This window comes from Strigops habroptila, chromosome 8 (genome assembly GCF_004027225.2).
Source record: "Strigops habroptila isolate Jane chromosome 8, bStrHab1.2.pri, whole genome shotgun sequence".
Lineage (NCBI taxonomy): Eukaryota > Metazoa > Chordata > Aves > Psittaciformes > Psittacidae > Strigops > Strigops habroptila.
The window spans coordinates 29827214-29855041 of NC_044284.2; the positions used below are offsets into that span (position 1 = coordinate 29827214).

A 27828-nucleotide genomic window follows, 5' to 3' on the forward strand; every position below is an offset into this window, starting at 1 on the left:
CGACCGCAAACGCTGCAACACCCTTATTAGCGGGACGCACGGGCAAGGCTCCTCACCACCGCTGCGCTAACAGCAACAAGTACATCAAAACCGTTCTATTTACCCAGCCGGGGTACAGGAAGAAGAGCTGCACCCCGGGAGTCGCGTTAACTACCCGCGCCTGCCCCCAGGTTACACACCTCCCGCCCCGCCCGGTGCGACTACAGTTCCCGGCGTGCACTGCTCCTCGCCGCTGTAACGGCGGGCCCTGCCGCGGCGTGCTGCATGATGGGAGTTGTAGTCCGAGCCGCCCCCGACCCTCACGGGGAGCCGCTCGCAGCCCAGCCCGGCTCTGCCCGTTCCCCTCGGCGGGACGGGTCGCGGCCCCGCCCCGGTGCCCCAGTTCGTCGCCGGTGCCACCGCTGCCCCTCAGGAGCGGGACGCCGGAAGTCACATCCCGGAAGCGGCGGGTGCGGCGTCATCAGAACATGGCGGCCTGAGACAGAGGCGCCCTTTCCCTTCACTTCCCGTTCCCTCCGCAGGTGCGTGGGGAGCCGACGGTCCGGGGCGGTCCCGCCGGCGCCGCACCGGCCCTCGGGTCGGGCGGGCAGCGGCAGGAGCAGACAGCGCCTGGTCAGCCGCGGGGGGCACGGGGTGTCGGGCCGGGCCCGGGCGAGGGCCGCCGTGCGGGAGGGTGCTGTGCGCTCCGTCCCGTCCAGCGGCGAAGCCGGCCCGGGGGGGCGCGGCTGCCGCGGCTCGCCGGCACCCCGCTCGCTGCCTTGCTGCCGAGGAGGCCCTTCCCTCTGAGCCCCGGTGCCCGCTCGGGACCCGTTGCGGCCGGGGTCTGTTGGTCCCCGGTCCGTGCGGCGAGGAGCGGGGCTGCGTCCCGGGGAGCGGCAGCCTCCGCCGCCTGAGCGCGGTTCGGGCCGAGCCGCGGATGTCTCGGTTCTGCGGAAGCTTCTGGGAGCGCAGTTTCGACATGACAGTTCGCAAGCTTAGGCAAGCTAATCCTCTGACCGGGGCGTGAGGGGAGTACACACGTCTGTGCCCTCTCCCTCTCGTTGTCTCTAAATTAGCAGCTTCCCAAGTGGAGAAGGACCTACCCGTCTCGTTACGTCTCATACAAAAGCACTACCACACCAGTTACCCTGCAGCAGTCCTGAGTGGATTCGAACACGGACTCGTAATCGTTAACTTACTCTGTTAAGGGGAAAGCAAAGTTAAATCTTGAATGTAATTTTTTTTGCTTTTCCAGGTCAGAAAATACCAAAATGCAGTATTCCCATCACTGTGAGCACCTTCTAGAGAGACTGAACAAGCAGCGAGAAGCTGGTTTTCTTTGCGACTGCACTGTTGTTATTGGGGAATTCGAATTCAAAGCACACAGAAATGTGCTTGCCTCCTTCAGCGAGTACTTCAGCGCGTTTTACAAAGATGCGTCTGACAATAACGTTGTTTTGGATCAGACTCAAGTGAAAGCTGACGGATTCCAGAAACTCCTGGAATTTATTTATACAGGAATCTTAAACCTTGACAGGTAACATATGCTACTAAAGAGAGAAAGAGAACAGGGAAATAAACTTTGTGTTAAGGGAGTACTGGGGTTTTTTTTTCCTTTGTAATAACTTCTGGAGGAACACATGATAGCGAATATGATAAATATTACAAGTTGGAGATCATCTGTTTGTATGTTTTAAAATAACACAGGACATGTGAGTGCCAAAACAAAGGTTTGTTGTCTGATGCTTCACTGATTGTTAGTTTCAGTTTCCCAGTCTCTGTCCAGATTGGAAGGGATTAAACATGTTGCATGATGACGAGGAGAGGCAAGGGATAAGTGTTTTACTTTCTTACGCTGGATCACAGGAGTCCATTTTTGCAGAGAACACACAGAAACTGTGTACATGGTAGAAGCTAAAGCCTGAGGAATGGGTGAGGATAGGCACCACTTTAAAAGATTATATTGGTTAGAATTTGCACGATGGGTTACTGAAGATCTTTCATTACAGTGCCCAAAAGGAGTCACAGAAAAAGTGTTTCCCCCTTTACTGCACTGATTTTGTGCCTGTTGTGTTGCTTTATGTACAGCAAGGATTCTTTGCAGTGCTTTCCTCTTGGCAAACAAAAGACATTACCCCTCATGAGGGAAGAATGACTACTTTGAAGTATGTAGTCCAGGATTTTCACTCCTTTCCCAATGCCTGGTGCCAAATGCAGGTTTAAAAACCTGTCTGAAATCTCATAGTTGTTAATTTAAATACACAGATGCAGGGTGGTCTGGTTTTGTTTGGGTTTTTGTTGTTTTGGTTTTGTTGTTTGTTTGGGGTTTTTTTAATTGGCTACAAGCATTAATATCATCAGAGCTGTGTACACAGCTGTGTGGTGAAGTTCGCGACCAATGCTTTGCAGATTAGTGTGAGCAGTATTGTGCAGCGTTCTTGATGTCTGTCTGGGACCACAGCGGGAGAGTTTCTGGACTCATTCTGAAGTAGCTGAAATCTTTGAAGGAAGAGGAAGGTGCCAGTACTGTTGTCACCTATTGCTATTGCAGAGCTATTTGGCTAAAGATGATGCCTGCAGGTCTGCCCACATGCACCCGTCCTCTTCCCCTGTGTCCCCTTAGGCAACTGCTGCAACTGTCTGCAAATTCCGTTGTCTTCCGTGATGGTGGGTGCACAAGAGACACTGGGAAGGTGTCCTTTGAACTCAGTACTAGCATAATGCAAGATACTGAGACAGCTGTATTCATGAACAGAGAGCAACTGTGGCTAGTTACTTATTGTTTAATATCATTTACTGTGTAATAGATGGTTAGAATGATGTTGTTTACCATGAATCTCTCTTTAAAGTGTTGTAAATCCATAAATGCATTGATGGTACATGCTGCCACCTTTCCCAGATCAATTTTTTCTAAACCATCAGGGCCTGTGTTGCAGAAACTGAAGAGCAGAGTGTAGTAGTGGAAATGAGGACTTTCTTGGTGTTAACATTGTCTGTGTGCAGCTGACACAGAATTAAGACTGTTTGCAAATCGTTTTATAAAAGAAGATTAATACCTGCCTCACAGCAGTGCCGAGGTGAATGTGCCGCTTGCAAATTATAGAGTTGTAATTTATGCATTTAATTCTCCAATATTTTATCCTTGTGGTTTCTGAGCTTTTTGGACCAACAACTCCATGTCTATCCTCACTACCTTACAATTGGGCTTTTAATTGAAAATTCTACAAAAGGCATGTAACTGAAACTAAAATTCTCGCTTCTGTGGATGTGCAGAGATGGGCTGTCAGTTCGGGAGTAACTGTTGTTCTGGGGTCTCACAGCACCAAGAGATCAGATCTCGCTGTATGTGTTCTCGGAGTTGCATTTTCGAACAGTAACTTTCCTGTAGCTCTGCCCCCTGTATTTGAAACAGTTGGTGCAGAACAAATGTTTGCTTTGTCCAGAATATTGTCACCCAAATCTTGTTTTCTTGCAGCTGGAATGTTAAAGAAATTCACCAGGCCGCGGACTATCTCAAAGTGGAAGAAGTGGTCACTAAATGCAAAATTAAGATGGAGGACTTTGCTTTTATTGCTAATCCCTCTTCTACAGAGACATCTAGTATCACTGGAAACGTTGAAATGAATCAACAGACTTGCCTTCTGACTCTCCGAGATTACAATAACCAGGAGAAAGCAGACACTGCTTCTGCAGAGTTGGTTCAACCACAGGCAAAGAAAGCAGCTTTGGAAAAGAAATCTCCTCAGACCAAAAAGCAGAAGAAAAATTTCAGCTCTCCCAAAGGCATACAGAATAAATCTGTACAATATCAGAATGATGTGACTGAGAATGCATCCATCGAGATGTTTTTAGATGCAAATAAGCTGGCCACTCAGATAACAGAGCAGGCTGCCCAGGGCAGTGATAACTCTGAGCTACAGCTGGCATCGGTGGTGAAAAGCGAAACGCTGGCAGCGCAGGGTATCCTAGTTCAGACTATTGCGGCAAAACAGAAGCGGGGAAAGCCTCAGCAAAGCTGCACGCTGAAGGAGCACTGTATGTCTAACGTAGCCAGTGAAAAGTCTGCTTACCAGCTGGAGAGCACGGCAGAAGAGCTCGACCAGAAGTACTCCAAAGCTAAACCAGTGTGCAACACCTGCGGAAAAGTCTTTTCAGAAGCTAGTAGCCTCCGTCGCCACATGAGAATACACAAAGGAGTGAAACCGTACGTGTGTCAGCTCTGTGGGAAGGCGTTCACCCAGTGCAATCAGTTGAAAACACATGTAAGGACTCACACAGGTAAGCCATTGGCCTTGTCTCTGAGACCTGGAATCACAACCTGTGAATACAGGACTAGAAAGATCTTTGCGGTCTGACTTCTTCCTCTAGAAATTATGTCTGCTGCTGGTACACATATGGAGGCACTACTGATATCCTGGTACCATGAAACGCTGCAGCATTTTTCAGTACAAAATCATAGTTTCTGCTTTAAATAGTTAGGGGGGACTTTATTAGTCTGAGCATCTTGATTTCTGGAAAGACTCAGAAGAGCTGGCTGCCCTTTATCTCTTTAGAGTGAGGGAGTGCCAAAACCTCCAGTTTTCCAGTGCCAGTAGAGCATGGAAAACTCATTGTACTTGATACCAGGATTTCTGTTGCTTTTTTAAAACTTCAAATTCTAATACACATTTGATAACAAAAGTGGGGGGAAAATGCAATCTTGTGACAAGTAGGTAACTTCTCCTGCAGGGCCTTCAAATAAGGTAGGGGAGGTGGACATTTATTTAGTAGAACATGCAGCTGAAATGTGTGATGGTGTTATGGTCTCTGCATTCAATAAAGAATTCCCAGAAGTTTGTGTTGTATTAAGAGCTACTGAACAAAGCATCAAAGGGAAATCAATTATGAACACTTAAACATTAAAACAACAAGTCTGACTTTCAAAGAGTGTGAACAACAAGTTGCTGGAGCCTGGGAAGATGTATGGGAGAAGTGCTGTGCCTGTATTCTTCCCTGGAGATGGAAGACTTGATACTGGGTCAGTTTGTTCTTCAGGCCATTGCTGCTGTGCTTAGCCCAGTGAGCAATGGAGGGACCTGGTTTATGTAGTTTTCTTCCTTCTGTGGCTGGCATTGAGAATTCTAAAGTAACAGTGAATCAGATAAAAAATTACTTACTTTTGCTCTTTTTCCCCTTTGGAAAACTCTGAGCAGAGGCCAGCAGTGGAGCTCTTCCCAGGAAGCCATGAAGATGTAAAGAGGTGATGTAGGATGTGTTGAGGTACAGCTGCAGGAGAATGCTGTGCTCTTTCTGTAACCAAGGGAGGGAATTTCAGATATTGTCAGTCAGTGACTAACCAAAGATTCATATGGGAGATGGAGCTTGTGAGCAGTATCCAGCGCCAGTGTGCTCGTAGGAATGTCAGATGCGTTTTCTGCTTTTGAGAGTATTGTACTGGGAATTTTTGCCTGAGTAGGTAGGGAATTTCACGGTGTCAGTTGCTAGATGGCAGGCTAGATGTCTAATACTTTTATTTTTGAAGTTTTTGTGTACACAATATACTGAAGAATAGTTGAGTTCTTGGTTTGATTGTGTGCTGCCACAGAAATGCAGGGGTAGGCTCTTTTATACTGTCATCTAAGACTCTGCAGCATTGCGTGATCCATTCTGTGAGACTCTTGAGCACAAAGAGAACACGAGTAGTGAGAGAAGTACCTGCAGCACTCTATAGCAGATACCAATGAGAAATTAGGGAGCACTAGACTGTACTGTGAGGACCATTGCTGTTTCACAGGCAAGAAAAAGCAGATGATTCCCTGATCGTTCATCTTGAATATTCAGAATCATGAATCGACATAACCAGTAAAAAGTATGAAAATGCAGCAGTAGCATTCTGAAAATAATGTGGGGAAAATTGCGCTATTAAAAAATAGTGTTACCTTTCTTCCCAAAAGGTAATGTGTTAAAAAATAGCCTGTTATCCGCTGTATTCCTGGCACGTTCCACTTCAGTGGACTGATTACAGGATGTTCCAAGGTGTTACTTTGTAAGAAGTATTAGAACAGACACCTGAGCTTTGGTCAGGTAGTGGGCTGGAAAGCTTTCTTACGTAAATGCAGAGAGCACAAGGGTTTTATTTTTCACTAGGGGAGAAGCCATACAAATGTGAACTCTGCGACAAAGGCTTTGCTCAGAAGTGCCAGTTAGTGTTCCACAGTCGGATGCACCACGGAGAAGAGAAACCATACAAATGTGATGTGTGCAACCTGCAGTTTGCAACTTCAAGCAATCTGAAGATCCATGCCAGGTGGGCAAAAGTGAGATCTTGCAAATGCTTATCCATGTGTTTGTTTGAACAGAATAATTAACTCCAGTGTGAGCAAGAGTTACACTTTCACATAATTTGGTCATTTCTACTTCTTTTCTCATGGGTCTTCTCTCACGTCGCTGAACAGAATATTGCATCTATGTACATGCTCCTTAGGGAAGCAATTTGTGATTTATGAATGTGACATTCTGTGCACTGGTATCCTTATGGCAGTGATGTGGGTTTGTTTTAAACTGCTTAAAGCACCAGAGAGGAGAGTTCCTTGGTGGAGAGCGGAATGGAACAGTTCTTGCAGTTCACTGCTATCTGCATGAGGCTTTTTGCATTTTTGGCAGGAGCAGGAATTATTTCCTTGTTAGGAATCATCATTTTATCTTTCAGTACACTGTCATGCAAAACATGCCGAGTTCTCGTGGTGCATGTCACCTGTGCAGGGCCGATGCTTTTTTGTAGTTCACAGAACTTTGGAGTAAAGTACTAATGGAGGAGAGTGAGTTGGTCGCAGGTGTTGCTTCCTTCCTGCCCAGGATCACTGATGTCCATGTTGGTTCGTTCGCAGGAAGCACAGTGGCGAGAAGCCATACGTGTGCGATCGCTGCGGCCAGCGATTCGCTCAGGCCAGCACGCTCACCTACCATGTGCGTCGCCACACAGGGGAGAAGCCCTACGTGTGTGACAGCTGTGGAAAAGCCTTCGCCGTCTCCAGTTCTCTCATCACCCATTCCCGAAAACACACAGGTAAGGGGAAACGGGGTCCTGTGGCACCACAACAGGCCTGGCAAGGGAGTGCTTCTGGCAGAGAGGCTGGGTGTAGGTAATGACCTGGAAATCTGTAGGTTGGAGTTACCTCCAGAGTTTCATCCAGCTCCTTCCTCATGTTTTTTCTCTTTGATTCCAGTTAGGGAGCTCTTTGTCCCATTAGACATTCCCTCTGTTTTATTCTGATTTGTTCTTTTTGTCTATCCCGGTTTATATATTGAAATAATAAACTACTCGTGTTTCCTTTAGGAGAGAAGCCATATATCTGCGGCATTTGTGAAAAAAGTTTTATTTCCTCTGGAGAGCTCAATAAACATTTTCGGTCTCATACAGGTCAGTTGCCAGACAGGCTGCTTCCTGCACTATAAATAATATCCTACTTTTACCCTTTTGCCTTTAAAATACACCATATTGCGCTGTACTTGAAAGTAGCAGTTTCTTAATTTATGTATCTCTGTCTTAATATAATTTAAAGAAAATATTTGCATTTTTTTAATTGCCTTTTTCAGACTAAGATTTGTGTAACGGTGTAGTTGTTGATGTATGATCATGGCTTTACTTCTGACCTTTGGGGTTTTTTGTGTTGTTTTAATCTATTCTGGAAACAGTTTTCTTCTGAATACAGACACATGGTCAGAATAACAAATTTGTAGTTTAAAATAGAAGATTGAAATCCATTGTCCTACATCCCTCACTGTGTGTGTTTTCAATTTGAAGATTGTTCCAGCTGCCAAACTAGTTTTTATTTTTCAGGTGAAAGACCATTTATCTGTGAAATGTGTGGGAATTCTTACACAGACATAAAAAATCTTAAGAAGCACAAAACTAAAGTTCACACAGGTGAGTTCCTTGTGCAAGGAAACATTAAGAAGCAACATCAATTGTCTTGTCTTCAGGGATGAATAACTATTTTTCTTTTTTTTTTTTTGCTCATCCAGGCCCAAAATCAGAAAATAAATGATTTTTGGAATGATTTTTGGATAGTAGCTCTCCTTAGAGCCAAAAGCATCCACTTTAGAGGTACCCAAACCTTTTAAAGCATAAAGCACCTGCTTTCAAGTAGATTCAAGACAAATTTTCAAGCATTTGCATTGCTGTAACAAACACATGTTGAGCAACATAGAAGTGGATTGCTGCTGACAGGAATTTCTGTACGTGAATATTTACCTTCTTGTCCCGGTAACTTGTGAGAGCTTTCCACCTCCAGGCATAGTCTGAATTGTAGGAAATCGTTTACCTCTTCTGAACATGTCAGAGGAGTGTGTCTTTACAAGGCCGGTGACCAAGGTGAAGGCGGCATAGTGGTTACAAGAATTACTTTACATCTTGAAGGCACAAATGTTTTTCTTCTAAGGGTGAAAGAATTTTTATATACGCAATGTTAATCCAAGTCTGAGCTGGATTAGCAAACAAACAAGACAACAGACATCTGGCAAAATGTTCCCAGCTGCAAATACTGCTCTAAAAAGTCTTCCCAAATACATTCCATTCCTATTCTAGAGACAAGATTTTGATTGGGAAGAAATTTGACATATATTACTTGCCTATGGTGCAAAGCAGAGAGACATTCAGCCAGCCACATTCAACACTGGTTCCATACACCTTGTTATCTGTCCATCCCTAAGTGCGTTAACCATAATTCCCTTGGCTCTGTCATAAGGAAAAAGGAGTAATGGATGTCTGTGTACATCTGGATTGGGAGGGAGAGGATGGGAAAATGGGAGTTACATGCAGAGGTAGCTTTGAATGTCAAAAGCTTGAGAAGCCCCATTTAGGAAAGGCCCCAGTGCAGCAGGAAGCCAGTGGAAGCAAGGGTGAGATGAGAGCAGTGGTGAGCATGGAGAGGGCGCCTGGCAGAGCTTCAGGGTGTAAGCTGGGAGAGTTGGCAAGGCATGTCTGCTCTCATGGAGAGACAGAGGGCAGACAGGAGTGCGTCACCACTGAAATAACAGGCTTCAGGGCACACTTTGGTAGAGGACAGGCAAAATAGCCAGTGCCTTCAAACGGGAAGGCAGTGAGGAATCCGTTCACAGTGATTTCAGTTAGGAACAGAAAACCTTTTCTCAAGTGACTGGATAAAAACTGTAATGGTCTGGCTGGAATGGCGTTAATAAAAACTTTCTTCTGAAGAAGTTTATGGATAAAAGTTTATCACACATTGCTGTCTCGCACTAAGAGGCTGCTTGGATGTGGCTGTGATTCTCAGATTTTCTGGGGTGGAAAATCTCAAGGAAGCCTTCATAATGACATTTTTTTTTTCCCAAAGCTCCTTTGTGATGTTAAGGATTTGTTATCTTCTGTACCATGCTAAGCAGAGATGAAGTTGGAATGCACCATCCCTCTTGTTGTCATGCTACAAGCAGCAAAGGTTGTGGTTCTCAGTGCTTACATTGTATTTACAGCTCATTCTGGCTTGGCAGCACATCGAAGCGCTGATAGCCCAGCTGCCCTGGCAGCCTTTGACATACCATGTGTTTGTTTTGATGGTCATTTGAAAGGGAATTTGCTCAGGAACTTTTGAACATTTCTTTCTTTTTGTTTTTTCCTTCCCCAGGATCAGAAACTCCCCCTGATTCCAATGCACTTGATAACTCTTTCAATGAACAAGAATCCGTTCAGAGTCAGAAAAGCCCTTTATCGGAGTCCATAGATGTGAAACCCTCTGAGATGTTTTTAGCACTTCCTCTTCCCATTGGAAGTGAAGACCATCAGATGCTGCTTCCTGTGACGGGAAGTCAGTCTCCTTCATCAGAAACATTACTAAGATCTGCTGTGACTGGATATTCAGAACCTCAGTTTGTTTTCTTGCAGCAGTTGTACTGACAGTGCAGTACAGAGGCAACAAGGTAATTTGGTAGCGAACTTGCGCACGTTTGGTAAGATGAACATAATCGAGCAAGTAGTCACGCTTTTTCAATTGGACTTGTTCTTTTTTTCCCCTCTGTGTAAAGACACTTGTAAGGCATTTCCATTGTGCAGTGCTGTCTCTCATTTTTTGTTGAATTGTGCTAATCTACAATCAAATTTCTATTTGCAGTTAACACCAATTTCCACGAGATTATTCCTTTCCAGCAACACCTGCCTTAAGAATTCTCTCTTAAATATGTTGATGTATTTTGGAGATCTCCTCCCATGTTCCTGCTGATCTGATGTGTCACGGTGTCATTTGAGAGCAGACTTTTTAAGCCATATTTGATAATTTAGGAATATTCACCCAGAGGTGTAAGGGGAAAATCATTATTTAAATGCATTAGCAAGCTTGTACTCCTGCATTCCAAGTGATACAGTGGTACATGCTGGAAGGCAGGCTAGTGCTCTGATGCAGTGCTCCCAAAGAATTACACCTGTCAGTTGAAGTCTGAGCAGAGGGAAAGTGGTGTGTATATTTTCCTGACAAGACAAGTAAAGGAGGGTTATTTTTTTTCTCAAGTGCGGTGAGTCAGGGGCTCTGATGGCACGGGTCCTGCTGGGTATTGGGTATTCTTTCCAACAAGTCACTTGTTGGATTTTATTTTTTTTTTCTTTTTACCTTTTTTTTTTCTTTTCTTTTAAGCGAATCCAGTATTGGTGTATCTTGTCCCAGGTTTCTTTTTCACATCCCTAAAACATGCTGGGTTTGGCACAAACGACCACATTTGCTCAAAAGGAGAGTTGGAATATGCATCTTGTAGATGAGACAAAAAGGTGCATTGACTTAAATGGTGTGGCGTGAATTATAGCCTCACAGTCCTTTTTTCTACAGTAGTGCTGCTTCTTGTGCTAGAGACTAGGTACAAAAGAGGAAAGAAATAAATCCTGTCCTTCACTGTGAAAAGAAGAAGCGAATGCTACATGAGGGGGCGTTAAGGAAGAATACAACAGAGCAGATGGCTATTCTTCCAGGCAAGGCTTTGTCAGAGTATGACCGATTTGGTTTAATTGAAGTATTTATGTATGGCTTTATCTCTCATGTCACTTGTCCACAATAACTGCACAAAACTGGTATCTATCAAGACCCTCGTGAAGGTATGTTTTATTACTAGCAACATACATTTTTAAAAAGCAACATTTCTAGTGTCTTGCTAGGGTCATTAGCTACACACTAGTTGACAAAAGGAGTTCTTTTATACTCCTTTTTGCCAGTTTGTGCCATTAACAGAATGTAAGCATTATTTAAGTAATCATCAAAATAGTAAGGAAACAGTCATAATACTGTACCAACGATGCATTTATAGATGTTGGTTGTTGGTTATTTACTTGGTGCTAGCGTTTTATTTCCACTGATGCCTTGTGTCCAGACACTGATAAATAGAAGAGCACAGGAGATACCTCTTAACTGTTCTACATGGAGTAATAATTAATCTGCACCTTAATTAAACAGACTCATGAAAAATTTCTTGGAGGATTTCATTTAAATATTCTGCAAATGGTCCCTTGACTCCTGAGCATGACTATAGAACTTTTTTTTTTCCTCTTCCTACATGTTTGTATACCTGTAAAGTAATAGACTTTTCACTTCTTTGTGTTGATCATTTTAGTATGTGGCATGTTTAAAACTCTGCTTCTTGATCATATTTATGCTTTATACGTAGCAAATCTGCTGATAAAGTACACCATGGACAGCAAGGAGTACAGCCATGTTCACTGGGAACATTCTTAATGCAGGCATCTTTGGCTCTGTCCACTCGAGCCAATTACTGCCGTACCTGCCTGACTTTTATTTTCTTTGCTTATCTGTACTACAGCATTTCTGAACAGCTGATGTCCTTCGTAATGCTGGCAAAGGACAATGGGCAAAGCTCTCTGATATTTTTTTTCCTGTTTGTTGGCATTTCCCCTTTTCCTCCCCTTTTTTTCTTTTTTAGCTTCTGTTGTTGATGTAGCACCTAAAGGATTCGTTAGCCTTGCCATTTGAAACTGAAGAACCTCAAAGATTGGGATCTTGACTCTGTGTGAAAAGCAAACTCTGTGTAGCTTGTCCTAAGGTTCCTCTTTACTTTTGCTCTCTAAGAGCAGAAGCGTTGGGATAGACATAAATACTGAAAAAGAACAATACCATACAACTGACAGCTTTCATATTTAAACAGCTTTGGAAGATAAACTAATGATAGGCTGCTGTTACCTGAGGAAAAGTATCTGAAGATTAAGATATCCAGGATAAATGACCACAAGAGAGAACTAGCTCTGGAAAAGAAAAATATATTAAAAATATTTACATTCCTACATAGTAAATGCATTCCATAACAATGTTTGTTTGGACTGTTTTTATATTCCTAAAATTATATCTTATTACTGTATTCTTAGAGTTCAGACTTTTTTAAAAAATACAGTGCTTAGATTTATACAGGATTTGTTTAGATACTTATAGCAGTAACACTTGCTTTATTAGTCATTTAGTTTTCTTTATAGACAAGAAGATAATCATTATTTTTTACAAGACAACAATTTTAAGCTTTCTTAATTGAATACACGGGCTTGTAGTTTTGTCTTGGAGCAATAATTTACCTGCACTCTTGAGTCCCCATCTGAGAGTCTTGGTTTTTATCCTCATCTTTCATGAAGATATCTCAGCTGCTGAGGTATGATATCTATGAACTGTATTCATTTACTAGAATATAGATTTTAAATATATATATATATATATATATAAAAATTATTTGTAGGTGTGTTCAGGTTAGGCCTGAAGAACCAGGTCTGTGCTGTACCTTTTGCCAATAGATGCATGGAAATCAGCTGCACATCTAATTCCTAGGATTAAGGATTCTGAGTTAATTTTGGAGGCACAAGGTTTGTAACAGTATTGATAATTTCTGTAAGGGATTAATGGGGGAAGGCATGGAATCTTTTTAGGCAGACATCTCCTCCTTGAGATCTACCTGCAAAAGGAAAGAGGGAATTGGAATAATTCCACTAACAGTAATTTAGAGAAAATGACATGATTCGTCACACTGTTGTTTCAGTACTGTCAGTCAATTTTGCATTGAAGTCGGTGCAAGTTTCGCCTGAGTAGGTTATCTGCATCTTGAAATCTCCGAATTGGCTGTTTGGAAATACGTATGTGAGAATGGCTCTTTGTATGACACTGAACCTCCAAAGTTTTGCCGATCTGTGGCCACAAAGCGCGACAACTTTTCTGAAATCATGTGTTTCAAAAAAATGTTCAAGTATGGACAAGTCCCATGTTAAGGATTTCAGGGCTGTGACCTCAGAGAAGCCATTGATAAGCCTTGCAGAATGAAGTTCAGATAAGGACTAATAACTGATTTTTTGGTTAAATTATTTTTAAAGTATCTTTCCTGTATATACAGTTTTTCCTCTGTTATTTGTATATAGCTCAACTCTCGATTTTTATAATCCCCTGGGAATGGAGGGAGTTGTACATATTTAGCCTGAAGTGTTTTATGTTAGACTTTAATAAACTTGTTTTGTAATTTTCCCTCACCTGGTGTCTCCTGTTTGTAACTGAAAGGGTGCCCTGGGTTCAGCTATAGCAGTCATTTTTCTCCTTAGTAGCTGGTGCAGTGCTGTGTTTTTTAACTTTCAGCCTGGGAACAACGCTGATAACACCGATGTTTTTAGTTGTTGCTAAGTAATGTTTATTCCGACCAAGGACTTTCTCAGTCTCATGCTTTGCCAGGGAGGAGGGGAAGCCGGGAGGAAGCAGAGACAGGACACCTGACCCAAACTGGCCAAAGGGGTATTCCATACCACAGCACGTCATGCCCAGTATATAAACCGGGGGGAGTTACCCGGAAGGCCCAGGTCACTGCTCGGGTCGGGCTGGGTATCAGTCGGCGGGTGGTGAGCAATTGTATCCTCTCCCCTTGTTATTTCACTGATCATTATTATCATTGGTGGTAGCAGTAGTGGTTTGTGTTATACCTTAGTTGCGGGACTGCTCTTATCTCAACCTGTGGGAGTTACATTCTTCCGATTCTCCTCCCCATCCCTCCGGGAGCGGGGGGCGGGGGGGAGAAGAGGGGGAGTGAGCAAGTGGCTGCGTGGTTCTGAGTTACCGGCTGGGCTCAAACCACAACAAAGGGGTAGCAACAAAAGGAGGAGGGAAGCAGTCTAACATAACCACCACCAAACACCCTGTCAGAAGGACATGTGGTGCAGCACACTAACACAGCAGGGATTACTGCATTACACACCTGATTCTCATCATAGAAGGTATTTTGGGTCTGTTCAAACTGAATTAAACAAAAATGTTATTCTAAATACCATCCAGCATAATGACTCTTACGTTAATTTTTTTCCACTTGTTTTGAGGTGTCTGGGGGGTGTTTTCTTACAGAGTGCTTTGAAGATGTACTTTTAATGCTAAAGTAGATATTCAGTGAATTTCTTTATCAGAATTTGTATCTTATTTTTAATAGATTGTTTCATTTTACAGAAGGTGGTGTGGTGACTAGAGCACACAGCAGGACTCAGGGGACCTGCATTGTACCACTGGTATATTGGATCAGTCATTTTCCTTCCTTTTAAACTGGGGCAAAAATGCTGCCTTTCCACAAGCTGTGGAAGCTGAAGCAGTGGTTAACTGAACAGGATTATGCTTGCTAGAATAACTTTATCTGAATAACGTGGCTAAAAATTCTCTAAGTCCAAAGAACACAAGAGACATCTTTTAAGAATTTCAAGGTTTGGTTTTCACAGAAAGGAAGACAGTAAATGTCTCTGGCATAGGCCTCTAAGCAATACAGGGTTTTGCATAAATAATTATTCTAGTGTGCAGGAAGCTGTTTATACAAAATTCAGTAGGAATTATTCTGCAGCCCTTTTCTATAAAGGAGTATCAAAGTAAACTATAACGTGAGCTAGTTTTATGGATATTGTCAATAGTGCAGAGTGCTCTTATGCATCTTGCTATTAAACAATGGTTCAGAGAGAGTACAAATGCTTGTACAAATACAAGAGAAAGAAAGGTGTGTGGAAAAAATATACCTTGATCTGAATGTTGTAGTGGCCTTTCTGGCAGGAAATTGTATCATCAGTGTCTCAGTACAGAAAGTACTCTTTGTTGGAATGTAACCTGCAGTGCTCCGGAGCAGCAATGCTCAGGAAAACACCGACTTCTAAAATAATTAGATAAGACTGTATTACCAAACTTGGGAATTTTCATAGCATGTAGCTTGTTCTCAGTCACTTTCAGTGTATCCTCAATTTTTGTTCTCATTGCTCTGTTTTTCCGGTTTAACCACAGTTAAAAGATAAACTCCTCTCTAGAACAGGGTTTTCGGCGTGCTGTGTGGGCTTTGTGCTTAACAAGACCAGTCCGTGTTAGGAGGACCCTGTGCAGGTACATGTACCTAACACACCTGCTCCGTGGGCTTACCTCTTAAGTCCTCTTATGATACAAAGTGCTTTTTGGAAGAACGGAGCCTGGCTAATTTGTAATTGGAGAATGAAAAATACCCAACTGAATAACAAAACACCTCCATGTACAGCAGCTATCAGTACCACCTTGGTCGTTGCAGATTGGTAAGGGGCATTCATGCATCTCCCTGATTCTATGCTACCACTGTGGTAAAACAGAATGGGACCATCACTGCTGCTTAGGTGTCATTGTTGAAATTACTTTCTTATCTTTTTCCCCCCATACTTCGATCTCGTAGGTCTTTTGCCTGCGTGCGCAGATATTCATGGATTATTCTGTTACTTCACACTATTTTTAACAGGCACATTTAGACACACAAGAATGCACTAGTGAAAGCCTTTGAGCAAACCTCTGCTGTTCTACTTGGTGACTTTTTCTGTTTCGAAGCATAGGTCTAGTCACTTCTACAGGTATGAGCAGAGTGGGTGGAAGAAGGAAACAAGCTGAGTGATTCCCAAAATTCTACAAAGTCTGTACCCAAACCATTAAACAATGTTTAACTACCACTTTATACATATGTTGTCTAATTCATGCATAGGAGTTGCCACATAGCTACTTCTTAATCAGTTTTTAAGAGATAGGAAGAAATCACACCAAGTTTGGGGGGTGTTTGTCACTTGTACAAAAAACAAATACAGCTGCAAGCTAATCAAAATACCAGCTGTAAAGTCCCAGCATTATAGTGGCTTAATGCTTAAGTTAATTTAACTTGGTTTAAAAAAAAGTTTCTCTTGAAAAGAGATCAAAAGCACACCATTGCTAAGTAAAAGGAGAGTGTATATAGAGCACAGTAGCAACAAACGGATTTAACTGAACCTCTCTGTTTCAGCAGGAATCTTGTTCTGCAGCATATGTGATTTGCTGTCAAGTAAAGTTGCTGCCCAGTGGCAGTCCTGGGTGTAAGTCTTTGCCTGGCTGTACTCCAGCCTGCAGAGATGCAGTAACATTACCTATGGGCTCTCCCAGCTATCTGGAAACCTGACTGCAGAGATCACAGCCCAGGAAGGGCAACAGCAGCTCTTCATCTGCAGCAGCCCGGTGGTCAGGATACTCCACTCAGGTACTCTGCAGCTCCTCTGATCCAGCCCCTGCATCTTTTTTAAATAAGAAGCATTTGATCAAAATCCTGGTCTGAGAAGGTCATCTAAGTAGAGCAGAGTAGTGCAGCTGCTGAGAGTCCACTTCATGCCTCCACACTGCCGCAGTCTAAACCCTTCACATTCCTCTAGGCAGTGGCTGGTTTACTCTCCATTACTGTTAGCAATACCTAGCGTCACTCTTGGTGCACTGCCATGGTGAAAACGTTTTTCTCTGAGCATGTCATTTCACTAAATTTCTCACCCAGGAACCCTGGAACTACAGCTAATCATGGTAAGGCAAAGAAGATGGTGTGCAATAGAAATGATTGCAGCAGGAATAATGCATTTTCATATTAACAGGCTCTTAATACATTGGCTGTCATTTATCAACAAATTTTAAAGGCATTGGTTCAATATTTTATCTCTAAAGCCATTTTGAGCAGGTTTAGATTCTTTCCAGACTAAAGACCCTGAAGAAACAACATGCAGCAAGTCTGATACTGATACAATCTTGTTTACTAGAAACCAGATAGGAAAAGCTCAAGCAATACAGAATGCTTCAAGCTGCTGCCTCACTCACAAGTATTCTGAAACAGCTGCAATTGCCAGACTGGCATTAGCATCCTTTTTTGTCACCGCCCAATAACTTGGTGTCCAGTAGTAATGCTTCTGCAGGCCATGGGAGAGCTCCGCAAGGTAAACGTGCCCATCCACTTCATATGGCTCCACGTCTGTACAATTAGGCTTCAGGCGGCCCATCTGAATTAATTCTGAAAATGCCTGAAATGAGTAAAACCAAGAATGAGATACAGAATATTCTCCTTTGATTGCAATGAAGGCTTTAGAAGATAACACACAACAGGAGAGTACTTGATTATTTCAGTATGCTATGTCCAGTAAGTCTCATTACAGCACCACCATATTATAATTAAATAAGCCACATAGTAAATCAAGTATCTTGTTCACTAATTGCTGTAGTTTTCACAATGATGGTAAACATTAACTAGGACAAACCCCAACCCTCTTAGAAGAGTTCAGAAGCAAGCACTTACCATACAGGTGGCTTCATCAAATTTGTTCCCCCAGATGTAAATACAGGAAAGTTCTGTGTTTGTTTTCATTGCATCTGAAAGAGCTACAAGCCCTTTGCCACTTATATTGTTGCTTACTACTGACAACCTAAATCAGAGAAAACAGTTGTGCAAATGTGTGCCAAACCACAGAATTTCCATCTCTTGCTTAAAACTAAGAGTTTAACTATGATTTATTCTTATTTTATATTTTATTATTACATATTATTATATATCTGATATGTATATTGAAATTTTACATTTGTTATTAATAATATAATTATTTATTTGTATCAAGGACAGTCCTACTATAAAATCTTTCCCAAGTTGCAAAAGGCGGTTTGGACTATGGACTTGTACTGTTTCCCAATGCATTTCCATGACTGGTGCAGCCAGGTTGTTCACTACTTAGTTATTCAGTCTCAGTGACTGACTGCGTGGTGGCCAGGTCTCATCTCTCCGCTGCCTGCAAGCCCAAGCCCTGGCATTTCTCCAGGCTAAGCTTTGATCTTTGTGCAGTGGCAGTTATTTTTATATTAGTGAACCTGGAAGGCTTTCAGAGGCACCAAGCAGCCGTCACCTCCTCAGTCTGCTACTTAAAACTAATGGCTTCAGGTAACGCCTTTGATCAGCTTTTACATCCTGCCGGCGCATGGTTTAATGCGGGCTACAAAATACACCCTGATGGAGAGATTACAGCTCTTTTGGGTTCACCCGGAAGCTAACTTAGAGGATTTTCTTAAGTGTGGAAGATAAGAATCAACAAATATAGTGCCTTATCCCTGCATGGAATCTTATTATCTTAAAATTCTGAACACTGTACAGCTCCTGCTTGGTTTTGGTTGTGAGCCACACGGACCTATGCTTTTGAAGATGCAAAAAGAACTAACAAGATCTAATTGCATCCCCCCAGCCACACACCCCTTAGAATGACTGTAAAAGCTGTGAATCACATGTAAGATGAACCACTACAAAACTGAGCCAAGCATCAGCCCCAAAAATCCCTGAACAGAAGAAAAGGTGTATGTCAGGCCACACAGCAGTGGATACAAGACAAAAAAAAGGAAGTACAAGGAAAGATAAAATGAGTTGTGAGTAGTCCTGGCAGTGTGGGAAAGCAAACACAAGGCATTAGCATGTGGGACTGAATGGCATGTCTTGGCCTCGTGTTTTACTCCTTTAGCTCATTCAGTTACCAGACACAGGCCTCTTGTGCTGCACAAAATGCGTTAGTATGTCCTGCCTCGCCTCCAGCTGCAAGGCTCTAAGTGGACCTGTGGCTCACCTCTAGCACAGGTCTCAGGGCAACTCTTATAGGAGGAAATACCTATGCTTAGCAAAGGAATCCCACCCAGTCTGTCATGTTTTTTTCACCCCAAGAAGGATAAAGGGACCAAAAATTTTAGAACTTCCTGACTTTTCTATTTTGATCCACATCAAAGCACACAGCTTTGATGTCAGTTCAGCCACTGCAAAGCCCAAGTTCCTTACACCTGCAGATTCTGGGGAAGTTGTGTAAATACTAACGCCTGAAGAGTCCTGTTGTACAAAGTCAAGGCCTCACTCAGGTAGATGGCTCCATCATCTTCTATTCGGTTTGCATTAAGATCTAGGATTTGCAGGGTTTGGTTCCATTTTAGTAGTTTTCCCAAAAATTTTACACCATTACTGGTTATTTTATTACTGAAAGAGAGAGACGCACACATTTTTAAAAAAAGGTGCTAAGAAAATGAATTTCTAATATTAGTCAGGGCTATGTCACTTAATAACTCTTACCAGGCGAGATCAAGGTATCTCAGGCTGGAATTTTCATACAACGCCTCACACAGTTGCTCCACACCAAAGTTTTTCATTTCATGCTTGCACAAGTGTAGTTCCACAAGAGAAGAGTTATTTTTCAACATCAGAGCTAGATGAACTGTGGTCTCTTCCTAAGAACATACGCTGAGTTTTATTAAGCTGTACTTTAGGAAAAAATGTGGTCTTGTTTCAGCAAAAGGAAGATGCGTAACTATCAGAAAGATTTCATAGAACCATCAAATGGTTTGGGTTGGAAGGGACCTTAAAGCTCATCTAGTTCCACCGCCCTGCCATGGGCAGGGACACCTTCCACTACAACAGGTTTTTCCAAGCCCCGTCCAACCTGGCCTTGAACACTGCCAGGGATGGGGCAGCCACAGCTTCTCTGGGCACCCTGTGCCAGTGCCTCACCACCCTCACAGTGAAGAACTTCTTCTTAATATCCAAATCTCCCCTCTGTCAGTTTAAAGCCAGCCCCCATTGTCCTATTCCTACCTGCCCTTGTAAAAAGCCCCTCTCCAGATTTCTTTGTAGGTCCCCTTTAGGTACTGGAAGCTGCTCTAAAGTCTCCCCTGAGCTTTCTCTTCTCTGAACAAGCCCAGCTCTCTCAGCCTGTCAATTTGGTCATCAGTAGTGTTCTATTGTTCTATTTTTAATACAATACACAATACTGGGAAACAATATATTAGGATTATACTGAAATAAATAAATAAAATACCAGAAAGATGTGCACATCGATAGTACTATGTACATCCCTGCAGATACCAAAAGCATCAGTGTTTGAATCATTATGTCTAAATAATTTTCCTCCCAGTCATTGCTTTTAAACTGAATGCTTGAGTAAGTCTTCGCTAACATTAAAAGTACTTTGTTATGATGCTAATTATTATTTCGTCGAAAGAAATAGGATTGCTACAGGAAAAAAAGTACCTTCTGTCATTGTAAGACTAAGTTCATTTTGAAGTAGTTGTGTTTTGTTAAGAAAATAATGAGTAAATACTGAGAGCCAAAAACGAGGGAACAACCCAGAGGCCTCAGAAAATTAGAGAGTTGCAAGTAGAATCTCCCACAGATGCAGACCATGCCCCTACTGGCCTAGATTTTCAATAGCAGTATTTTAAATTGACTTCTAAAACTAGGGTTAGGTAGATCAAGCCCTGTCTTAGTTTAAAAGAAACAACTAAAATCTGCTTAAACTGTGGGAATTTAGGAAGATCTGGCCTTCACAACAGTTTAATTTCATTATCCTGCCATCAGGAGAATACTGCCCGTAGCGCAGACACCTGAGAACTGCTGCCAGTTTGGTGAAACCACCACCACAAGCAGCTCTACAGCCAAGACTTCAGGACCAGCAGGACGAACCAGGAGCAGCAGCTGCATGCCTGCAAGCAAAAACCCCACAGCTCTGTGCATTTGTGCGTGTAGATTCTCTTTTCAGTGCTCGATTGTTCCGGAAGGATTGTGTCTTCCTTTTAGCTAACAAATGCGTCGTAGGTTTTACACTGATGAGGCTCATTCATTTGTTAAATTTGTGCTTCGAGTTCACTTAGTGAAACAACCACCCAGACCAGTGATTATGGCATATTGTTTAAGTGTGCCTTTCTTCTTTAGGCTGCGGGGATTGCACTGCCCAGATAAACAGCAGTCTTTTGTTCCTCCCCTCATTTCCTGCTAAACAGCATTTCTCCTCGTTTCCTGAACTATGCATGAAACTCCCCACGTTGTAACAGCAGAAGGAATACTTGGTTCTCCAGTACCAAGCCCTCTCCATTAGCCCCTGATTTAACAAATATGTATGTACCAATAAAGCAATTTTTTAACAATTCACCTTCTAGTTAAACCGGGGCAGCCTGTGACTGCACAAAACTTGGCACAGAAAAAGAATATTTCTGCAACAATTTACTTCGCTTTGTAAGGAAACACAGAGAGCCATGCAGTTCAGATGTACATAAGGGCATCAGTACCGACTTTACTTCTCTCTGACTGAGCTAATGCTACAGTCTACTTACGTACCTCTTGGCTGAACAGTAAAGGACGATTTAGGTTTATTGCTTTGACAGATTTGTTCTGATTCAGGGCTGTTGCTATTGCTATTAGACACTGCACACCCTGGAAATAAAAATAAACAAACTCTTTAGAGAAAACCTATTTGATGTATCGATCAAACTACCAAATTATCGCAACTTCCTAGAATTGATTGTCAGAAGATCAAAAACATCAAATGGGCTCAGATTGGAAGTACTGTTCTTTCTGCCTCCATGTACTCTAGAGAGATACAAATGCAGTTGGCAAGTGCTTACAGACACACAATGTATTTTCTGATAATACCAGTGCCAACTCCCTATGGAATAATAGAGTGGTATTAGTCTAAGAAGTACAAATGACTAGGAAATTTGGCAACTCAGGAAATAAAAAGCAAGAATAATGAATCTCAAAGGTACTCATCCATTTAATTGATCCTCTATTTTGGTTTTCCTAATCTATGAAGCAAAACTACCTTGTGTGTTTTCCCTGAGGTCTGTGGTAAAAGTCTTAGCTAACATTTACCTACTAGGTAAATTCATAGTAAATGTGAATAATGTGGTACAAAGAAGTGAGTCCAGAATACATGCCAACCTGGATTATATTTTTTTTTTATTTATTTCCTTCTAGTTTGCTCACTAATTTATATTTGTGCTACTTTCCAGTTAGGCTGGTCTACAACCAAAGCCATTTCATTTTAAACCAACTCTCTACCAACTCCCTACCAAGCATAAACACATTAAGCTTTCAAATAAATCCTGCACTGGCTACACTTCCCTTGTTTATGTATTCGAAACACCCTTCACACTTTCTGAGGTACTCCCCCTTCTAGCTTAGGGGCAAATTCTGTGATTAAAGGAAACAAATACAGGTTTTTAAAAGCTATCCACAGGCTTTTTACTGGCTAGAGTAGGAAGCACCCTGTTTAGTGCATGGACCCGTTCCTACCCTCCCCTAACTCTCCCTGCTCACTGACTCCAGGAGGCAGCAGGTTATCTAGGATCAAATTGGGTTGATTTTGAGCAGCCTTTCTGCTCAATTCAGCACTGTTGTGTTTATGTCCTTTATGGATTGAAGCCTGATAGGAGCAACAGAGCTATGGGACTGGGCTACTTTCAGGTGCACTGCGTACTTCAGAAGGAAAAGAACCTCCAGGGAATAAGAAGTCCTTCCTTCAACATGACTTACACAAGACATAGACAGCACAACAAAAATGAACAGCAGAAACAAATCTCAGAAAATGTGAAAGCCAAGCACTTGAATTCCCCCGGAATTCAAATAGTGGCTCAAATATATCATCAGTTATGACTTCTCAGGTGTATGCAACACGCTTTCCAAGTACACACTGCAATATTCTATATTGCTACCACGAAATGTAAAAATCAATGTCAACAGATGGCATTTCCCCCTAATTAAGCAGTACAGGACCTTTGTAATACCCTTGAAAGACTTAGGTCATTGCTGGTAATTTTACTGGGTTACTCACTGTATCACAGTCTCCAAGATCCAACTCCTCCAAGGTTGAATTAATTTGTAGCATTGAAGAAAAGAACATCCCACCTTTCTCTCCTATTTTGTTCCCAGTCATTCTCATATGCAGAAGAGTTTCATTCCCCTAAACAAAATAAAAACAAGAAAAAAAAAAAAATCAATGCCTTTGAAACGGCCTGAAAACAACACTGTCCTTCCCCCTGTGAATCCTGCTGGTTGTCACACAAAGACAAAACAACCCTCCAGAAGAATTGTGTTTAAGTGGTAACACTGACTAAGCAGTTGGCTCAGGCTTTCCTCAGTGGAACGAAATGCATGAGTCTGGAAGCAAAACTCGAGTATTTGGAAACTTTTGTTTCTCCCAAGTTCACAAATCTCACACTCACAGAAATAATCCTGCCTAAATAAACCTGCCAAAATAATTCTGCCTGAATTGGCATCTGAAATGCAAATTATATCAAAACTGATTTAAATCTAGTAAGTGTTTTAAGGAAGAATATAATTTGCTTTATTTTTCATGGTCTTTTAAAGCACATGGCCAGTCAAAGCTCAGTGAAGTCAGTCACCTTCAGTAGGACTACTTAGTAGAGTCAAACCAGTGTGTAAGTCTTTGCAGGACTGGAGACTTCACTGGCAACATAAAGTTCTGATCAGAGGTCTAGAAAAGTCAGCATCTTTCCCCTCACCTTCCACAGAATTTCAATGGATATGAAACAGCCATTCAACTGTTAAAGCCCGAAATGCAATGCAGAGTAGGTTTGTATTTGTAATTCCTTCATAATCACTTATTACCGGAGATGATGGTTGAGGAAGAGATTATAAACCAAGTAGTTCTGTGAGCAGCAGAACTAATGAAGCCTGGTTTTATACAGCTTTGATGTCTTCCGCATGTCCTCAGCACACCTTCACCTGATGCAGTACCTCACTACAGCATCTCCTTCCCTCTCCCTCCCTCAAAAACACCCCATCTTCGCCCCCGGATCCCCCTGCCTGGTCCAGTGGCAGCAGGAACCCATGCAGCCCAGGGGTCCTGCCGCCTGCCTGCTCATCAAACCCAGCAAATGCTGCCGGGGCTGCACAAAGAGCTTTGGGGGCTGCTTGCAAGCCCAGGTCTACTGTACAAGCTTAGCACTTTGGTGGCCTCTCAAATTTAGCTGAAATCAGTTCAGAGTTCAAAGACTGTGCAGGAGGAAGAGAGAGCTCACATGAAGTCTCATTTCACAAACATAACAAATTGTGCACACAAGCCTCATTTCCTTGGGAAACCACACTAAAAATAACAAACTTGTTTTTATGATGCTGCTGCAAGGCAAAGTTTTGAAAACATGTCTCCGACATCTTGAATCAAGACAAATATTGACATCAAGGTACAGGCAAACATAATGCAATTCTTTTTTTTTCTTTTAAAGGAAGAAACTGATGGCGCTGTATATCCCACAGTAGAACATTTTTCACTCAGAAAAATCCAGCTGTGATAGTTGTGATAATTAAGTGTTAATGGCAGCACAGTGCAACTTTCTCTGGTGTGAAATCTGATTTCTGAAGTCTGCCTTGGGAAAACAAGCAGTCCCTGTGATCCAGCAAACCACTGAATGGACTGAAGACAGAGGGCCCTTTCAGCCAGCTCTGATGTTGGCAGGACAGCTAGTACAGTTCATCAAAAGCAAAAATATCAAACCAGATACCATTGTTTAAATCTGCCAGGCAAATACTCACATGGAGTGCTTTCGCTATCAGCTCTGCTCCACTTGTGCCAATATTATTAAACATCAGGTTGAGGTACCGCAGAGAGCAGTTTTCCTGAGGAACAAACAAATCAGAAAGCAATCAGACTTTATTCCAGAACAAACCTGCAGTTTTCAAAGAGGGTATGCATCACACATGTACTTAACACCTCTGTCCTTTACTGCATTTCAGACAGCCCCTGATTTGGAGAAGTAGTTAAAGAATGCCAAAGTGTGTCAGATGATGAGGAAAAGGCAAAAAAAAACCCAAACATGCAGCATGTAAAAACATGTCCTCAGGGCACTTACAGAAACCACCTATGAACCCAAGTGCTCAGCATGACCAAACGAGGCAGGTGGTCAAGCTCAGATGCAGGCCTTCAGGCATTTTGCAAACTTCATGGCACGCCCTGAGCGCCAAGAACACAGGCTCCGAATAGCAACTGACCATTTTCCATCTCTATTCCAGTGCTTACAATGACAAAATAGCAGCATTAAAGTTTTCTATGTTTAGACCTACAAAAAGGCTAACAGAGGTGGTAAGTATCTAAAACAAAGGCTCTGGTACATTTGACGCTACCATTACCTCCTTTGTTGAACTGAACCGTAAGCCTAAAAGCCCCGCAGTTTATTCAACTGTTCTTTCTTCTGGACACCTCAACCAATGTCCCAGGGTTTTCTACCAGAAACGAAAAATCTCCCCAGAGAATACAATCTGAGATTTTCGTAGGATGGATTTGGATGTGAAACTAAAAAATACTAGACTTTTGCCAAATAATTGCATTCTTGTCTCCAATACAGCACGTATAAATATTATCATAGCCAAATAAGTTACAAGTTGCTGAAAGATGAACACCACTTTGGCACCTGGAGGAATGTTGCCATGATCTTTGCTCCAGCATCAGTCAATATATTATACCTAAGATCCAAACCTGAAAAAGATGAATGAAGAATGTGACAGATGCATATCTACAATTAACTGATCCCTAAAAAAAAAAAAAAAAAAAAAGAAATAAAGCTTAATTAAGGCCAAAACCCAGACAGCTTTAACTTTTCTTATATTAGCACAGCAATGTTTAAACACATATTAAAAAAGCTTACCTGTGACAAACGCAGCAGTGTGTAAGACAGAGACAAGAACTTGAAGACTGTCATCTGTAACTCTCTGCACAGGCACTAGATGACTATTTCCAGCTATTTTTAATGTGAAACCTTTTGTCCATGTGCTGCAACATAAAAATGTAAGCACATAGGGAGAAGTAAAGTGCTATAAAAAATGAATTCTCTCTCCAGATAAAAAATGTATCCAGGCTTGCCCTCGCTGATGTGTTTGCATGCAGTTACCTGCTGCCGCGACCTTTGGTAATACCATGGCAAACAATGTGATTCAAGCTGTACTTCAGCCCTGTCCTTTTTGATATTCTGAAGACACTGGACAGCTGCTTAGCACACATGCACAGAAAGCAGGAAGAAGCAAGGTGAGGGGAAGGCAGATGGAAATAAAGACTGTCCTGGAGGTTACCTCATTGTCTCCTATTTACTCGTTCCCTTTCCTTTATTTACCCTATCCTGCCCTCAGGATCAAAACCTAACACAAACCATTTCACCATGCTGTATTTTCTCAGGTTTTTGCTCCAAAGGATAATTAACTTTGACCCCAGGAGCATCCGTGAGAGGAAGCCCTATCTAGACACATAATGAGAGAGAATTTGGGTAGTTAATAACTTGGCAGGATTCAGAGACATTTTAGGGAAGCATTACCAGCTGGAAGCTAACTGTATGCAGCTGAGGCTTTTTAAACAGGAGTGAGATAAAAAGAAGGGAGTTAGAATGACTAGACACTGGGTTTGGCTTCTTTAAGGGACACAAAGGCACCATTCTGTACATTTTTCACTTTTTTGATTTCACTGCTTGTAAAGCTGCCCAGAGGGATATATAGCTACAAACTTCTGCCAAGATGAAGTTAAGATGAGTCAAACCAGAACTTCAGCAGTAAATGCTAAATATGATTTGTGTTTCAGCCTGAAACTGCATGAACTTTCTCACTGTTCAACTCCTTGTTCTGCTATCTTGTTTAAGACTTTCAGAAGCATCTGAAACACACTGTTATCTCCTTACGTTTCATCATTTTTATCAGCTTCTTGAAGCACATGAGCAATGAAAGGGTTTTCAGGTTGGCCCAAATTTTGGCAGACCTGCACATAGTGCTGGTGAAGATCTGGGCGAACTGACATGACCTGCTGGAAAACAAAACAAAGCGTTACCGCATCGTTATTGCAGCCTAGCAACATCACCATGGACCCAAGCGCTATTGTGCTGGGCTCTGCACAGCAATAAAACTGGGCTTGGTCTGAAAGGGGTTACAAGTGCTGGTATGCAATGCATGAATAACAGACAAGAGAAGCACAAGCTAAAACCGTGGATTTGTGGCTGTGTTTCTGAAGCCATTCCAAGAAACCTGAGCTAACAGAATTAGTATTCATACAGGCAGGACCTCTCTTCCCTGTAAAGCAGCGAGGCCCAGACCTCCGCAGGCCTACCTGAGCGAACACCACCTGCGCCCTCTCCCTGCGCCAACCCACGGTGACCAGCCCACAGGCAAGCTCTGCCCCGCGGGCCAGCCAGGCTGCCCCAGGGTTAACAATGTTTGGCGATGGAGCCTGTTTCCAAGGAGGGTGTCAGAGGCCCTCCAGGAGGGAGCGGCCAAAGGCAGCCAGACACAGCCCAGGACCCTGGCATGGTGCCCCAACACCACCCTTCCCCTCCCCGCAGCGGAGAGTGGCCGCATGTGTGGTGCCCAGCCCCTGCAGGGGGGGAAGCTTCGTCAACTCACCCCCAGAGTATTTACTCAGCCGAATGCCCACAGTCTCCGAGGAGCCTTTGCAAAAATTTCCATGGTTGCATGGATTAGCAGTCACTTCAAAGGCATCTGTGCTGGTCCTTTCCACCAAATAAATCCTCCTAGTGACTTCACTACTGCCCTTGTACGCAGGAGAGAGGGGGCTAGGATTGCATACTCTCCTGCCCCACAGCGTGTGGGGCTCACACCAAAGTATTGAAGTTGGAGCCAATGAAAAAGAAAATACCCTTGTGCAACATCCGAATTGGACTGGGAAGTCCAGCATGGGTCTCCCCCCATGGGGGTTGCTCAGTTCTTCCTCTTCATCTTGGTGGCACCTGGAAACCACCCATCTCTGGAAACATGATGTCCCCCCAGAATGGTTACAGCAGCAGAGAA

General features: G+C 42.7%; 2 protein-coding genes across 6 annotated transcripts; one reads left to right on the forward strand and one right to left on the reverse strand.

Annotated features, from left to right (window-relative positions):
• Positions 1-285: 285 nt before the first annotated feature.
• Positions 286-13465, forward strand: MYNN (myoneurin). 4 transcript variants are annotated; one of them, XR_003992661.1, is made up of 9 exons: positions 286-521; positions 1235-1516; positions 3455-4257; positions 6106-6265; positions 6846-7024; positions 7295-7378; positions 7799-7885; positions 7984-8065; positions 9600-9663. XR_003992661.1 is itself a non-coding variant. In XM_030494936.1 (8 exons), the coding sequence occupies exons 2-8, from the start codon at positions 1251-1253 to the stop codon at positions 9866-9868; spliced, it is 1848 nt and encodes a 615-aa protein (XP_030350796.1). In that variant the 5' UTR covers positions 286-521; positions 1235-1250; the 3' UTR covers positions 9869-13465. The 4 variants fall into 4 exon arrangements, 3 of the variants coding, with proteins under 3 accessions (XP_030350796.1, XP_030350799.1, XP_030350797.1); XM_030494936.1 differs by lacking the exon at positions 7984-8065 and having other exon boundaries at positions 9600-13465; XM_030494939.1 differs by lacking the exon at positions 9600-9663 and having other exon boundaries at positions 7984-9446.
• A 3516-nt stretch (positions 13466-16981) lies between these two features.
• LRRC34 (leucine rich repeat containing 34) lies at positions 16982-27119 on the reverse strand. Of its 2 annotated transcripts, XM_030494940.1 has the most exons (10): positions 26709-27113; positions 25692-25816; positions 25458-25522; positions 24583-24666; positions 22862-22990; positions 21367-21462; positions 19330-19484; positions 19081-19236; positions 17536-17662; positions 16982-17263 (listed from the first exon to the last, which is right to left on the reverse strand). In XM_030494940.1, the coding sequence occupies exons 1-10, from the start codon at positions 26885-26887 to the stop codon at positions 17060-17062; spliced, it is 1320 nt and encodes a 439-aa protein (XP_030350800.1). In that variant the 5' UTR covers positions 26888-27113; the 3' UTR covers positions 16982-17059. The 2 variants fall into 2 exon arrangements, with proteins under 2 accessions (XP_030350800.1, XP_030350801.1); XM_030494941.1 differs by lacking the exon at positions 19081-19236 and having other exon boundaries at positions 26709-27119.
• Positions 27120-27828: the final 709 nt, after the last annotated feature.

What these genes read in the sequence shown, in the direction of transcription:
- MYNN (XM_030494936.1), top strand. Translation starts at nt 1,251, where the DNA reads ATGCAGTATTCCCATCACTGTGAGCACCTTCTAGAGAGACTGAACAAG. An exon ending in GGAATCTTAAACCTTGACAG is followed by an intron (nt 1,517 to 3,454) that starts GTAACATATGCT and finishes GTTTTCTTGCAG; the next exon opens with CTGGAATGTTAAAGAAATTC. An exon ending in AATCTGAAGATCCATGCCAG is followed by an intron (nt 6,266 to 6,845) that starts GTGGGCAAAAGT and finishes GTTCGTTCGCAG; the next exon opens with GAAGCACAGTGGCGAGAAGC.
- LRRC34 (XM_030494940.1), bottom strand. Translation starts at nt 26,887, where the DNA reads ATGGTGATGTTGCTAGGCTGCAATAACGATGCGGTAACGCTTTGTTTT. An exon ending in TCATGGCAACATTCCTCCAG is followed by an intron (nt 24,667 to 25,457) that starts GTGCCAAAGTGG and finishes TTTGTTCCTCAG; the next exon opens with GAAAACTGCTCTCTGCGGTA. An exon ending in TACAACAGGACTCTTCAGGC is followed by an intron (nt 17,663 to 19,080) that starts GTTAGTATTTAC and finishes TCTCTGATTTAG; the next exon opens with GTTGTCAGTAGTAAGCAACA.